At 35.4% G+C, this 16,106-nt stretch overlaps 1 protein-coding gene across 1 annotated transcript; it reads right to left on the reverse strand.

Moving 5' to 3' along the window:
- Positions 1-3,284: 3,284 nt before the first annotated feature.
- LOC112167944 (LOB domain-containing protein 1) lies at positions 3,285-5,230 on the reverse strand. Its single transcript, XM_024305051.2, has 2 exons — positions 4,833-5,230; positions 3,285-4,011 (listed from the first exon to the last, which is right to left on the reverse strand). The coding sequence occupies exons 1-2, from the start codon at positions 5,136-5,138 to the stop codon at positions 3,625-3,627; spliced, it is 693 nt and encodes a 230-aa protein (XP_024160819.1). The 5' UTR covers positions 5,139-5,230; the 3' UTR covers positions 3,285-3,624.
- Between the last annotated feature and the right edge of the window lie 10,876 nt (positions 5,231-16,106).

A 16,106-nucleotide genomic window follows, 5' to 3' on the forward strand; every position in this document is an offset into this window, starting at 1 on the left:
TGCTCAGCTCGTATAAAACTGCTAGAAATCTGCATGCTTGTTGAAACTCCCCTCATTTGTATTTACTTTGACTTATTTTTAACTTGTTCAAACTCGGATTATGAATAGCACAAGTCAAGTTTAAACATTGTTATAATCTGCTCGTATAAAACCTTTTTTATTTTTTATTTTAATAAAATGAGTGATAGCAAAGGAATAACCAATTTATTAATTCAAAAAAAAGGTGAACGATAATGGAGGGGGAGCTAACCAAAACATCCGAAAGAAATAAGCAAAAATGAAAAGTTAACAAAATCTCAACTGTAGATAACCCAAAATATCTCTTTCATAATACAACAAGATAAAAGAAGAAGACATATCCCAACATATTTGCTCAGGCAAAGATGTTTCATGATTAGCTAGACCCTCTACTATCTTATTCCCTTCTCTAAATATGTGTGCAGATTTGAAGTTCATTTGTGAAATTTTGTATAAGCAATTTAACCAATATACATGAAGTTTCCAAGGCACAACCAAATGAGAGCGAATATAATCAAGTGCAGTAGATAAATCTACCTCTAAGCCACATTTGGTTCGGGGAAAGTAAGTATCAGGAAAGGAAAAAGTTTCATTTCCTGCGTTTGGGATGCAAAAGGAAATGAAATCATTTCCTGAAGGAAGGGAAAATAAGGGGGAAAAGTGGTTCATTCCAAACCTTAAATGAATCACTCTCCATTCTTCTTTCCTTGCATTTATTACTCACAACATATTATTTTATTAAATAATATTTTTAACAACTTTCCTAATTATTTTTCTTACGTTACCAAACATCAGAATAGAAAGTTGTTGGGAAATGAAATTTCCCTTCTCATGGAAAAGACAAATGAATTGTTTTCTTTTTCGTAAACCAAACGAGGCCTAGTGTAATGTGTTTCCAATCTCAAACTCAAGCAAGCTCTAAACTGTAATTACTTCCATTAGTTCCAATCGTATATAAAGTTTAAACTGCTTGAAATACGTTTGTTTGTTCATGCTCCTCTCGTTTGTCTAAGCTCGACCAAATGACAATGTCTAGGCAGTCTATCTAGTGACTTGGGCTAGGGTTGGCTCAATGTCACAGTTAGGTACAGTAAAAGCAAATGTGTAATTGATTGATTGAACACGTACTATTAATCATTCGCTATGATGCACGAACTACTGGTCGATCTCATTGGCAACCCCTTTATGGTGTGATAGTACGTAAGAAAGGGTAATAACCTAGCATGGTGAATTTTGCAGAAGTTTAACGTACATAGATGATATATCAGATATTCTTTTTTCCCACACACTCACTATCAGTATAATGCAGTACGGAATTTTTTTACTACAGTGACTGTTTTAGCTAATGTGTTTTTCTTTGACTCATGTTACATGCATAAAAATATAAAATATATGAACTACATGTCAAAAGAAAACATGCTTAGAAATTCAAAATTCTGAAATTAATAGCACTGTCAATAATATTTTGTTGAAATTAATAAAATACTATATGACACCGAACTTGAAAAAAATATAGAAAACAAATTTTTTGTTTTGATCAAAATAGAAAACAAAATTAATTAATATGAGAATTTTTTTTTTTAATAAAGGGTTGGTGCGGCTGCTCTCAAGTCTTGATTAATGAAACTGCCGAATACAAGGAAAAGACAATGAGCTAAAACCCATAATTACAATAAGCATCTAAAGAACGTCCTGAAATGATATCAGGAGTCTCTCTACAAAATATATGTATTCTAACATACACCAATTAGCAAAAAGTGCTCTATTGGGTACTCCATTTACTTTAACATAGTGGTGACATAACGGACTGATAACTTGATTACAACGAAACATAACTACTAATCCCACAGCTTTCCTATAGTGTTGGTATTAGTAATCGAAAGAAGTTGTTTAGTGGCGGACTAAACATATTTGTTATCAATCCGATGAACGGTGTATTGTTGTCTCTCATATTTCCCATAACAAGAATGTAACTGCTCACGTTGTTGCTGACTTATCACCGAGAATATGAGCATTTACTTGGTTAAATGTTCAGTCTTCTTGGCTCATGAGGAAGATTCGAGTTGATGTTTATGCAATCACTAGTTCTCTCGAAGTTTAGGCTGTTTAGGCCCGGTGTTTTTGTAATTTCATTCTATGAAGACTCTATCCTTGATCTATTCTAAAAAGAAGAAAAGATCATGTCACCAATGAAGTGTCTTTGTTGCTTCCTTTACTTGACAACCTACGTACGCTGAAATATTGCAGAAGCGCAGTCAAAGCATGTGTAACAATTCGAAGCTACCTCTTTGATTTATGCATATACTTCCACACAGCCAGCAAGCATTTTCCCCCGCTATTCTAACACAGTAACACTACTGTCAATCTACATCAACCTTCGTTCTCGATTGAACGAGCAGTGAACACCATGATTGGTCCAGATTGCCAAGCAGGGTAAGAAACAGAGACCGTGATGCTGATGGATTCTGTTCGATTTCAATAGTCAAGTTGCCATGAAAACTACAAGATGATAATCGTGCTACGATGTACTACGCAACTGAAGCCTCGTACAACTAATGGTCTGTTTCTCATGTCAAGGACCCAAGGTAACTGCATCTACATCAAGATAAAAGGCTCGATTTTTTTAGGAGGATCGGAATAGACGGTTTTGAGTGTAACATTTTTTATTTGGCATGAAAAAATATACGGTTTAAAAATACTTTACGTCATATACTTGGCAAAATTTAACCAAGAGTATGATGAAAATTAGCATTTTTTTTTGTAAGGATAAAAAGGAAAATTACAATTTGAAACCCCTTCTACAATTAAGACTAAGATTATCAAAATTAAACACTGAAAGAGCAGATAAAGGCAGCTTTTCCCTCCATGTAACTGGACTATTCAAATTATGACCTTGATTAGCAATTGCATTGGCAACAAAGTTGGCCTCTCAAGGAATGTGGCTAAATCGGATGTCGTCAAAATTGGCGGCAAGGTTGAGGATATCTTTGACTAATGAAAATGAGCATATGCATCAAACTACTAAATTAATTTATGAAAGAAACAAAGAACCGTATTGTGTAATTATTTTATGATTTTATTGTTTTTCTTCTAACAACCAAAATGTGCTGCCTTCTTAATGACACATTTGCAAGACAAGGCTTGTGAGCTTAAAGCTTTGTAGTTAGGGAACAGGGGATTAAAGATGGTCAAAAGCAAGCTAGTTTGACAATGAATGAATTCATGCATATCATATTAGACATCAATTTCTAAGTAATTATAGTTGGTGACCAAAAAGTTGGTTACATAATTAGATTCAGTAAGATCAGAACACAAATGGACACAAAGAACAGACATACATATATCTAATATCATATCTCTTGGTTCTCTCCAATATGGAAAAGATTACATGGACCCAAAAGATCCACCCACCTACTTTGCTTCATGCTGAAACAAAGTGAAATTAGTTCCCTCCCTTTCCTTCAAATACAGTAGGACATGATCCGACTTCCTAGTTCCTAGTTCCTACTAGGCACTAATCAACTACCTAAAACTTATTAATATGATATCCTTCAATTACTCCTTAGGAGAATTGATTGGTACCCTCTTTCATTTCCATGATTCTGATCATGTCCAAAGCGGTAATTCCCAGAATGAGCCTAGAGCAGAGTTATGATCATCAAGGAAGCTCAAGTTGCTCTGATTGAGTATATTGCTATGAGGAAGAGGGCTGGTGATGAAGTTGTGATGATCGAGTGATTGTTGATCCGGGGATCCCTGTTCGTGGTGATCGGGTTTTGCCATTTCCATGAGCAGTGCTACAAGGTTTGCTTGCTGGCACTGCATGTTGACAACCTCAGCTTGTGCCTTGGCCAATTGTGCTTGAAGGTCACTCACTTGTTTTTGGAGATGGCAGATTGCCCCTGCACAACCATAAACTGGGTCTCTGATTCTTGCACTGGCCTCATAAACCATGCTGCTCACTGCATCAGCCCTTTGAGATTCTGGAAGGTCCTGAAAAAAAAAATGAATGATTTGATTAACTATTTGCACGGCAAAATTGGTCTTGACAGACGAAAATGATTTAGAACCCAACCCTGAATTTTCACCACTTTTGCTTATGTACACATGATAAAATGGAATGCTCTACTAATCTTTGTACGTCTATATTAGAGAAATATTAGAAAAATATCCGAACAAAATGATATTATAATGTGAAATCGTGTACTCATGATGTTTTGCGACCAAGTATGGCCTACTTTTATGATGACATGTGTATGTGAGAAAAGAGTCCGATTCATAGCAGCAAATGAACCTCTCATATACAGTTGTTTTTTGTCAAACTTCATATATAGCTATGAACTCTCATGTGAAGATCAAGAAACATGATTGCAAACTGAGAAAATGGAAGAAAAAAGCTAAGTTGATCAGATTGATCAATATTCAATCCTAAGCTACATGTATGAGCTGTTAATTGTGAGAATCTCTCACTTTTTTCAGTTTTTCCTTCTTGCACATTAAGTCAGAGTAGCTGATTTCCCCTGATAAACTAATAAGACCCCAAGGCTTAAAAAGGAAATCCATTACACTTTTGATACGTCTTATATGTGTCTCTACTGTGTGAACAGCACTGCTGGAATATTTAGTAGCCTATGGCTGACTTTTCAAACCTGAACCCAATACCCAACAAAATACCAATGAGAAAAGCCTCACCCGCATCTAAATTTCAGATCAAACACAAACTCCTAGACCCAATTTGTGATTTTGACCAATCTACTAGTTTAATATATGAAGAAATTGAACTGAAGTAAGGTAAAGGCTTATAATGGGTATACCTGCAAGAACTTGATGATGTTGCTAGCACCAAAGACTCGATGTGCTATGGTGAACTTGGCTGGCTCAGAGGGAGGAAAGTAAGGAGCCAACACACATTTCTCTGCACATCTTCTTCTCAAGATCTTGCAAGCAGCACAAGGACTGACCACAACATTCTGGGGTGGTGGAATTTGAGTTTGAGCTTGAGTTGGAGTAATTGGAGGAGAAGATGATTGGGAAGAAGAAGGAGATTGATGAGAGAAAGGGGTTGATGGTGCATAGGTAGTGTTTGTTGTGTTAATGCTAGTGTCAGTACTGCACTCCATCTCAGCTAGCTTTGAAGCTTTGAGCTTTGTTTGTGAAAATGTCTGAGAGAAAAGAGAGAGATGAGGTGAGGTGGGGTTTGGTTGCAGAACAGAGTGAGAGTATAAATAGGGAAGCTGAGCTTGGGGTGTGAGGTCAAACTACGTCACTCTTTGAATAATATATAATTGGGCTGCTTCCAAGTCCATCCATTAATATTATCAGCTTCATTTTCCATCAAACCGTTAGGTTTATGTGACGGGACCTTTTTCACCTCTGGATTATCTGCAGGAAAATTGTTCAGAGAGTTTGAAATGTCTTCTGTGAAAAACTGAAAACCCATTTGGGGTTTGAATTACTTTTTTCTTTTGTATATTTTAACTGTACCCAGTAATCTTCTTAGAAGTGGGAGTGTTTGGTTAAGAGAATCCAATTTTGCTTGCTTCTCTAATTGGGTGGTTGGGTTTAATCAAATGGTTGTATCCTAGAATATTATGAACTAGCTAGTTCAGAATCAAATGAGAACCAGGTCAACAAAGATGGGAAAAATACGAGACGCTTTCTGTTTGTAAGGCAATGTCTCTTAGAAAGGTAAGACTTGTACCTCTCACTCGTGCTGGCGGCCTCTGTTTTCACATGCAACTTTTGCTCTCAAGTTGTGTTTCTAGATCCCCTAAGGACAAGGAAGTGAAAAAAAACTAAAGTAGAAAGAAAATAAAGAGAGCATTATTTCTAGATAACTTTTATCTTTCATTTTCTTTTTTCTACAAACAATATAATTTGAAAGAGATTGTCGGTAGATACTATCATCACAATGATGCTAAAACAAACTTAAGATCTTAGATTTGAGAAATATTCTTACGTAGGCATGGCATTTTTTTAGCTGCATAACTAAGTTTCGAATTAAATTGATCGATGCGATTGATGTTAGGTTGTTCACTTAACTTAAGACCGATAGTTATACTACGAAACAATCTGCTTCTGTGACTTTAGTTATCACTTTGTTTTGTATGCTTTCCAATGACATGCCTTCTAACCGTCGAGATGTAAGCTTTTGGGCATTCTCTGCTCTTATTCCCTTCTTCTTTGCATTGTTGATCAACCACCATGTCTGTTTCAATCTCGATGCCAAAGAGTGGTATGTTTCAGCAACAACACCAGTTGACCTGCACTGATTCCATCCCATGTTTTTGTTCAAGTCCAAAATCTTTTTTAGTTTAATTGAGATGTATTGGAATGAATCCTAAATATATATAGTTGATTTATTGAAAAGTAGGTAGTGAGGGTTTTCCTAGGAATTTATTTTAATTAATAATGAAACATTATTAAACAGAAAATAGAAGTCGAGTAATCAACGAGAAGATGACATAAAAGCCTAACTACTCAAGAAACAAGAAACAAGAAGAAATTGGTTTTCCTAGAATAGTCACCTAGAAATCTTTGTTTTGTTGCATGCAAATTCTATGCTTATTGCCTAACTTTCCAAGTTAAAGTTTCTAATGGGAAAACTTGGCGCCTCTCCCTGTCTTCATTCTCCCAATTTTTCGGACTTCAGTCTATTGGACTATCATTTCAAACGGTGGAAAAAAATTAACAGAAAAGTCATATACTTGTAGGAGTCAAGAGAGATTTTGATGAGAATGGTTTTTGATTTGACATGATAAATACTAGCCACCATCCATCACTAGCATTAACTTCAGATGAGTTTCTTCTATATTTTTGTTTTTGATACAGATGAGTTTCTTCTATTTTCCATAGGATGTAAGAAAGAGTTCTTCAGTACAAACAATATTTGAGCTCATAATGTGCAAAAGCCACAAAACGGTTATCTTTGGTTAGATATATTTGTGTGTCAAAAATGCGATGAGAGAAATAAAATTCATTACGAGAGTTTGTTCATCATACTTCCGCTGTCAATGTTATGTACAAACAACAATGATATTTATAATTATTTCCTATAAAAAAATTGACGTTACTGATTTTGTTATTTCTTTTCTCAAATTCTTTCATTATAAGAAATAAATCTACTTGATCGAAGTTGAAAGTAGAGAGTATCTCATCATTTGGAGTTTTTTTTTTCCTTTACACCTTATTTGGTTACAGAAAGCAAAGTAATTCTTTTATTTTTCTCATAGAATGAGAAATTAAATTTACTATGAACTTTCAATTCCGATATTTGATAACATAAAAAAAGTTATTAGGAAAGTTGTTCAAAAACTCATAATTAATACAATAAATTAATGAGATGTGAGTAATAAATGTAAAGAAAAACTTAAAAAAAAGTGAGAAAAATGAATCCTTAGAGGTATGGAAGTAACCACTTTATTTTTATTTTTCATTTCTTAACAAAGGTATTTCATTTCTTTTTACATTCCAAACACACACAAAAATTAAATTTTCTTTCTTGATTCTTTAATTCAGCGAACCAAATGAGATCTTAGTTCGTGAGAGTAAAAAGTATAGTTAACCAAATTTCAGGAAATGGTCCACACTGGGACTAATTATTATCAATGTTATATGAGAAGAAAGCTAATAATTGTCCAGCCTTTAGCCAGGATGCATGTGGCAAAGATTGAGAGGTGTAAGTTAAAAGTAGGAGTTCTTTTGGTGAGTGATTGGCCCTGCTCAATCTACTGAGACAGTGCTAGCTTTCTACCCCCCCTAACCACCGCCTAATGACCTACTCACCTCATTGAGAACGACCTAAGTATCTCGATGTAGATAACTTGCCAAGTGCTAGCTCCAGTATCTTTCAAGGTAAGATGTCATATAGTGCTGTGTGTTGTTAGATATCAGACATGTGATGTATCTACTAATAATACTTCAATTACTACATAATTAAGTATATTAGTATGTATTGACTCTCAGACCACATCTCACAATGGTAAGATTTATTAATGCAAAGCTGAAATCTTGCATCAAAAAAGAAAGAAAAAGGAATTCAAATGTAAATGTCAGAAACATTTACACTCACGCGAACATCAATATATCACATACGTCAAAAAAGTGATTAACAATACAATCAGTAAATGTTGTACATATAGTTTTTTACAGCGTTATATAATACACAGTTGGGATCAAAAGAGAAAAGCAGGGTGGGGTATGGTTGGTGGAGAGCCGGTTAGCTCGTTGAGCGCATGAAGAAGAAGTGAGAAAGCTCTGCTTATCTAAAGTCTTAAACTACCATTGACGATTGCGACCTCTCAATGGATCTATAAAAAATTCTATTATGTATTCATAAGTTCTCAAAAAAAAATATAAGTTCCTTTTCTAAACCCTAGTAGCTATTTGAATTAGGTTTCTCTGTGTACATCTGATCGACTGTGGACTGAGTTCTTCTCCACTTTCTGCAAATTCTACTTTGCAGTGGAAGCAGTTGGACTCTGTTTTTTTAAACCCATCTCTACACCCACTAACCATGCATGATCTATTTTTCTCTTAAAGGTCTTATACGCGTGGACCTTAATAAAAGAAGACATGCCAAATTCTACTTTTATGGGTATATCCTCCACTTTCACAAAGTCTATCTAAGAAGCTTTGGGTTCAGATTGATAGCACACCATGCATGTAAAAATAACTAGCAGTTATATATACAATTCTTGGAAAGGGGGTTTGTTTTGCTCGAAATTCACGATCTGTCTTGTTGGAGTGGCAAGTCCAACGATGTTGAAAAATCGATTATTGATCTATTTATGGTGTATGTATTAGTGGAAAGTTTACTCATAATATGTACACCGATAATGCACCGTCAGTGCATGAGTACTTGCAATATAAATTGATATAATTTTTTTGACATTAAAATATATAAAGAAGTGGATTATATGAGTGACTGTTATTTTTTTAGAGATTAAAATAACTGACAGTGCACTTGCACTGTCGGTGCATACAATCCTCTATATATAAATATATATATATATATATATATATATATACAGATCCTATCCAGAGCGAGGCATCGCTTTGAAATTTCAGAGCGAGGTTAGGGTTTACGGTCACTTTTCGGTCGCATATCCACATCTCAACCGTTCAGTTTCTAGGTACTAATGTATAGATCATCTCTGCAAAATTTTAGCCAAATTGATGGTCATTAAGGCATTGATAACTGCCTTAAAGCTAGTACGGTTCGGGTTGGACAGATTCAGTTCGTCCATTGGTTTAAGCGAGTTAGATACCTTAAAGACCATCAATTTCGTTGAAATTTTGCAGAGATGATCTATACATTAGTACCTAAAAACTGAACGGTTGAGATGTGGATATGTGACCGAAAAGTGACCTAAACCCTAACCTCGCTCTGAAATTTCAAAGCGATGCCTCGCTCTAGATAGGATCTATATATATATATATATATTTGTTGCAAACTCATTTGAATAAGAATTCATGGTTTGGCTGAGATTCCCTCATCCAAGGTGGAGGAGAAGAGGAGATTTAGCACCGAGTATTTAATAAATACCCAACATTAAATTAAGATGTGAACAATGTTGATATTATGTGATACTCGTGATAATGAGTCGACTCATTGTGTTGCAATTTCTATGCATTTCACCAGAGTGCATGAAACACGTATTACTATATTGCATTTCACCAGAGAGTGAAACACGTATTCTATGCAATTTCGAACTCCAACTGTGAAACACGTATTACTGTAACCAGCAACAGAGAGTGGTAGGACAAAAGCTTTAAAGCATGAAGACCGAGTTCAAAATTAATATTTCTAAAACCCTAAATATTTCTACTTACTTCATTTATCATTCTTCGAAGAAGCAATATGAATGCTCTGTGTTTTTGCTGCGGGGCTTAATTATATAAGATAATAGAAAGTGACTCTCCTAATGCTCATATTAATGATTTATATGACTTCACTAGCTAATTAAGCGATGTGGTTACAAAAAACTTTACCAACAATATTTCCCTATCAATATTAATTCAATTAATATTGATAGGGAAATATTGAACGACTAATTCAATTAATTCAATATTAATTCAATTAATATTGAACGACTCTAGAAACCAATCAATTAAGTCGTTCAATGCTGATTCAGAAGATTGACTTCCTACGTTAGCTTCTTGTATGAACTATAACTAGCAAGAAATAGTGGTAGGACAATAGCTTAATTAAAGCATGAAAACAAGTTCAAAATCAAAATTTCTAAAACCCTGCCTAAATATAAAGAAAAGTACCTCATTTCTCATTAATTAATTCTTCGAACAAGAAATATGAAAGCTGTGTGTTTTTATTGCGGTACGTGGCTCAGTTATAGGACATCTGGAATTTAACTTTCCCAGTCTCATAAAGATTTATTTGACTTCATTATGCGATGTAGTACCATACTTTACCAGCAGTATAGCTTTTGAGGTATTACTTCCCTATCAATATTAATTTGTTGTTTTCCAGAGAGTTCAACGCTGAATTAGAAGATTGATTAGCTCCTAACTATCCTTGATAAGGACTATGAGGAACCAACACAAATCCCACTAAATAATATATGCATGTGAGTCACTACGAAACAATCCAATTTGCAAATTCTTTAGCTGGATAATCATCAGAAAAGCTGTTTTAACATTTTATCTAAAATACTTGGTATTCGTTTACACATATAATGAAAGGATTTCTTATTCAACTAATTTGTTTTCCGGTGATGATCCTTGAACAACTTAGAAAATTGATTCACATTTTGGTGGCACACACAAAAGTAGTTGTACACAATATATATACATACAAAAACATCAAAACCTACATAATGAGGAATTTTCTCTAGTGGATCAGATAGACCTGTATAGAGACGTAGAATTGCACCGAGCATATGAATGCTGGTATATATTACGTATGCTCGGAACAATTGCAAATTTAGTGTATCTGCACTTGCGATTAAATACACTGTACTGGAGTTCTATGAAGGTGTTGATTGTGATTGAGGGAACAAAAGTTTCAAAGAATTGAGTATACTCACCAATTAGCTGTTATCATTTTTTTCTTAAATGGCCTACTTAGACTGAAGAAGGCATTGTGTCGTTACCAAGTATAAATGTATAAGTCGTGTTGAATAATCGTAGTCTAACAGACCAGTCTAACTAGCTCTTTAGTCCCTGTGCTATACGGCATTGGTACTTAAACGTTTGAGCTTCAATCTTAATACATTTAATAGGGCATAATTAGGTTGCAAGCTTAATAAATACAATCCCAACATGGCAACATAAGTTTGGAGTATTGACATCATCAGATGACGAAGATTGGGTTCATCGTCGAAATCCTACGGTTAGGGTGCCGTGCTCGTGAAGATAGGGCACCTATCTATTATTATATATATATGTTTACGGCAATAATGGCTACGTGTATGAAGACCGAGACCAGAACATTCTTGAGACCGTTGACCAAGACTTTCCAATTTTGAGATGAGACCCGAACCAGAGTTGTAAACCAAATAAATGTGCCCAAAAACCACGTGTGAGAGACCAATCGGTCCTCTCTCTCTCTCTCTCTATTGTTTAGTGAACAATTTCCCCCAGTCTTGGGTCAAAATTAACGAGTCTCGTGCCAATCGTGAAGTTAGAGCTACATAGATATATCGCTGATTGAAATTGATTTTTTGAAACAAAAAAAATCATATTTCTGAATTCTTGCTAATAAAATTGCTCAGTTCCTTGGCGTCTAAGTGTTGATTGGGTCAATTGTTGTATCATTCTCTCCTCTATGCAGATTCGATTTTCACATATTTATCAAGAAGGGAATCAAGTGGCTGACTGCTTAGTTAACTATGGGATGGATCATGAGGGGCATTATTGGTGGGAGTCTTGCCCTCCTTGTGCTTCGGCTGCCTTTATTCACAATCTGCAATGTTTACCTAATTTTCGTATTAGCTAATTCTGATGTGCTTGATAGATTTCATGCAAAGGTGGGCTTGGGTTATGGTGGTCTCTGCTGCATGGTTGCTGAGGCACTGCACTATATGTGTGTTCCATATAAGTGGTTACTACGTGGTCACATATATATGCATGGTTGCTGCATGCACTTCTTCTATTCATTAGTTTGTAACTATTTTAGCGTAGTGCACACTTTGAGTATTTTACTTCATTTTGTTTTCAGAGAGGTTTTGGTTCTTGTCCTCCTCTTTCTTCTTGTGCTTTATTTTCTTTTATTAATAAAATAAAATAGAGGGACGGGTGGTGGGTTCGTCGTTGCAATGACCCCTTTCTTTCGAGATTGTGAGTGGGTGTTAGTCACCCCAAATCGGCTGTCGCAGAGGAACTAATATCGCATAATCCTCTATTTAATTTATAAAAAAAAAAATCATATTTATGAATGTGTGGCATAAATAATCAACTAATCTCGTGATCAATAACCGAACTAATTACTAATTCTAAATCTACGTTGAACTGAAATTAGGTTCAGAAATAATAAAAGTATTTGTGTCAGACATTATTGACTAATTTCTTTAAAAAAAAAAAGAAGGAATGAGTACACAACCATAATCTTTTTCTAAGAAAAAATTGTTTGAATAGGTGCTAGTTACTTGTCAATAGGATGAGCTTTGCAGGTCTTTAGTTAGGCTTGTAAATTCCATATTCCATTCAGAAGTATTTGGTTTTAAACAACTCAAAGCCCCACACGGTTTAAGCTCATCAGTTAATTAGTCTTGGTTACACCCAGGCTTCCACCGAGACCGCTAAAGACTAATTGACCTCCGAGAACAACCCATGCATAAATTATTTTTTCTCCGGTCTCTTTCAGCAAGCCTAATTAGCGGACACGGTAACTTGATTGCACAGGTAGAAACCGTAGAATCTTAATCCCCCCCTTATCGATGGCTCATCTACTAATTAAGTACAGATAATGCATCCAAAATAACAGAAGTGAAATCCATCATATGGTGTTGAAATACTCGAAATGGTAGCTAGCTAATGGGAAACAGCGACTTAAAAACCCAAGCTAGCTAGTCCTGCACCTAAAATAAGTCCAGACTCCAGACTCGTTCAAAGTTGACATCGATCGATCAGACGCCTTCAAACTGTTTATTTAGAAATTACATGGAAAGCTGTAGTCTCTCTTGGAAAATTCCACACGACCATGGTTAACCAGCCCGAAGTTTACTGGAGAAGAACAACAATAACATGCATGTCTTTGTTAGAATACCAGTCAATTAAGCTCGTCTCCAACGTTGTGACCGGGATAAATAAATGCCTCCATTGCTGGTTCTAGAAGTTTGAGGAGAAGGATTAGATGTATTCTGAACTTCTGAAGTGTCTGAACCGTTTCATCAGCAATCATGAGCCCCAAGAAAGAAGGGTCATGAAAAAGACCAGAAAAGGAAAAAGAGAGTGGAAAATTCAATGTATTTCTAAGTGCAAACGTAACTAATTAACATTCTATACTAGTAGACTACGTAATTGCCGTCACTGAGGGGAAGTATTTAGGTCGTTAAAGATGAATAACTCAAGTCCAGGAAGTCCAACATAAATAATTGCCTTTAGACTAATAGTAAAAGGCTCTCCTGTTTAGATGGGAAACCTGTTTATATGACCAAAATGAAAGATAACAACATGTTTGGGTGTCCTTTTATTCAACTTTTAGAACAGATCGACAACTCCAATTAGGCTTAAGGGTAAACACATCTCCTAAACCCAAAACCCTAAGTGATGATCTGCAGTACTTACAGCAAAACCAAGTTTTACTAGATAAAAAATTGGCGAAACCACCAATTTCAGGTCAGACACGTGTGAACTGAAGCACGTCTGAATGCCATATATGTCATGGGCAAAGTGTATTTATGTTAAATCAAAATAAGATCGATGAGAGTAGGCTGAGGGTAAACACATCTATCTTGGACCCAGTCTCGGGTTCGAGCTCCGGCAAGAACATTGATATGATGTCTAGGACTAAGAATTTGAAGTGCTGATAAACATGACTGGTGGGCTGATATAGAACAGCTTGCAGATAAGGTTCTAATCTATTCAGCCTTGTTTTCTTCTTGCTGCTAGCAAGATGTTTTTCAAACTTATCCGCAGGATGTTTTGACACCGTATCAAATGATATATACAAAATGATATTTCAAAAGCCATCATTAGACAACTAGTCTGAATAGGTTTATTTCAATGCCTCTATAAGACACCTCTTAGATTGTAATTTTAGTTCAAGTTATCAATAAGAAAAAACCCAAAAATTAGAGAAGAATATCTTTGTTATCTTAAGACTGTGCCCGTTTTTCACTAGTGGATTCTACCTTATTTTATAAGACTTTTGACACTTGATGAGCCCTTGCTCTATTGTGATTAAGCTTCCGACATCAAGGGCTTGGTCAAGTAGCGGTTCCAATAATGAGAGTACTCTCTGCACAAGAGCATACAGCAACAAAGTAGTGAGGAATGCTAATTCTACCACCACTGAACAAATGCTATGTTACACAACCCAACGCCTAAGAGATCCTACAGATAGCTAACCAGCACTTGCATTGTAAGTTTAAGCAAAATGGGAGAAAAATTGGCATGATTTTGCATTACAATCCCAAACCCTAGCTAAAAACCCTAAACCTGTTCCAAAAAACATTAATGATACAAAAACCTGTTTTGAGTGGCTTTCTCTTTTTCAATTTTTATATCCAGCTTTCCTCACTGTATCAGGAACCCAAACAGAGTGGATAGTGCTTGTTGGGCTTACGCCTATACTCGCGTCTTTAGTTGGATGTCATATATGGACTGGTCCAACTTTAAGAAGGCTCGACTATACCTCTATGTCTTCACGCATCAAGACTTGATTACTTTATAGTTTACAAAGACCTAAAAACACTTTTCAATTAACAAAAATATTTAATAAAAAATTAAAAGATTCAAAAATAAAAAATAAAAAAAGATGGAATGTGTCTTGGATGAGTTTTTAAAGCACTTAAAAGTGGTTGCAATACTTAATTCCTCGTCGCCAAACAGAGTGGATAGTGCTTGTTGGGCTTACGCTTGTACTCGCCTCTTTAGTTGGATCTCATATATGGACTGGCCCAACTTTAAGAAGGCTCGACTATACCTCTATGTCTTCACGCATCAAGTCTTAATTACTTTACAGTTTACAAAGACCTAAAAACACTTTTCAATTAACAAAAATATTTAATAACAAATTAAAATATATATATATATTTTTTTTAAATGGAATGTGTCTTGGATGAGTTTTTAAAGCACTTAAATGTGGTTGCAATACTTAATTCCTCGTCGATAGCGTCTTTGCTAAATTTAAACTGCGTTTTTAGGCATTTCAAATCAATCCGTAACAACCCCCACTATTAAAACTGCAAATTGTTCTTGAGCATCTCTTGTAAAATATGAGCAACACCAAATCCCTCCAGAGCCCAAACTTCCATTTCTCCTATCTATTGTCCCATTTGCCTAGCCCTTCCTCTAAGGGGTTCTTCCCTTTGTCTTCTTTATATCAAGCTATCCATCATGCAAAGTTGTCCAATTCTTTATTTTTACAGTTTAAATTGCCTAACTCTGAAGTATACTCTAAACTAGATGGGGCAAGTCCCATATCCCTACTGCTAGAGTTTCATATGATTTGGTTTGGGTCCATTTAGAACTTAAAACTATATCTTTACACAAAATGTTTCAGTTTGAGCCTTTAGACTAACCAACCACCTAGGAAAATACAAAACGATCTCATTTATGGCACGTTTACTTACTTGGAATGGGAGATAATGATTACGGGGTAAAAACATTCATGCGTTTACTAACACATAAAAGAATCGGAATGATTCCGGGTAAAAGAATTTCTGCGTTTAATCAGAATGGATGTAGGTCCCACCTCTTTATCATGAATCGATTCCTAAATACTCAGGAATTTGATTACGAAGGGGAGAGATGGGTTTAAGAATCAATCCTCCGGAATCAGTACTGATTCCTTTCTTCTCCCTTTCCACTTGTCTCCGATTCATGATTATTTTCCATTCCAAGTAAGTAAACGTGTCATTAGTGGTGTTGATTCAGGTGATTGTAAGTTTCGACCTACATGATAT

The sequence above is a fragment of the Rosa chinensis genome, chromosome 5 (genome assembly GCF_002994745.2).
Source record: "Rosa chinensis cultivar Old Blush chromosome 5, RchiOBHm-V2, whole genome shotgun sequence".
NCBI lineage: Eukaryota > Viridiplantae > Streptophyta > Magnoliopsida > Rosales > Rosaceae > Rosa > Rosa chinensis.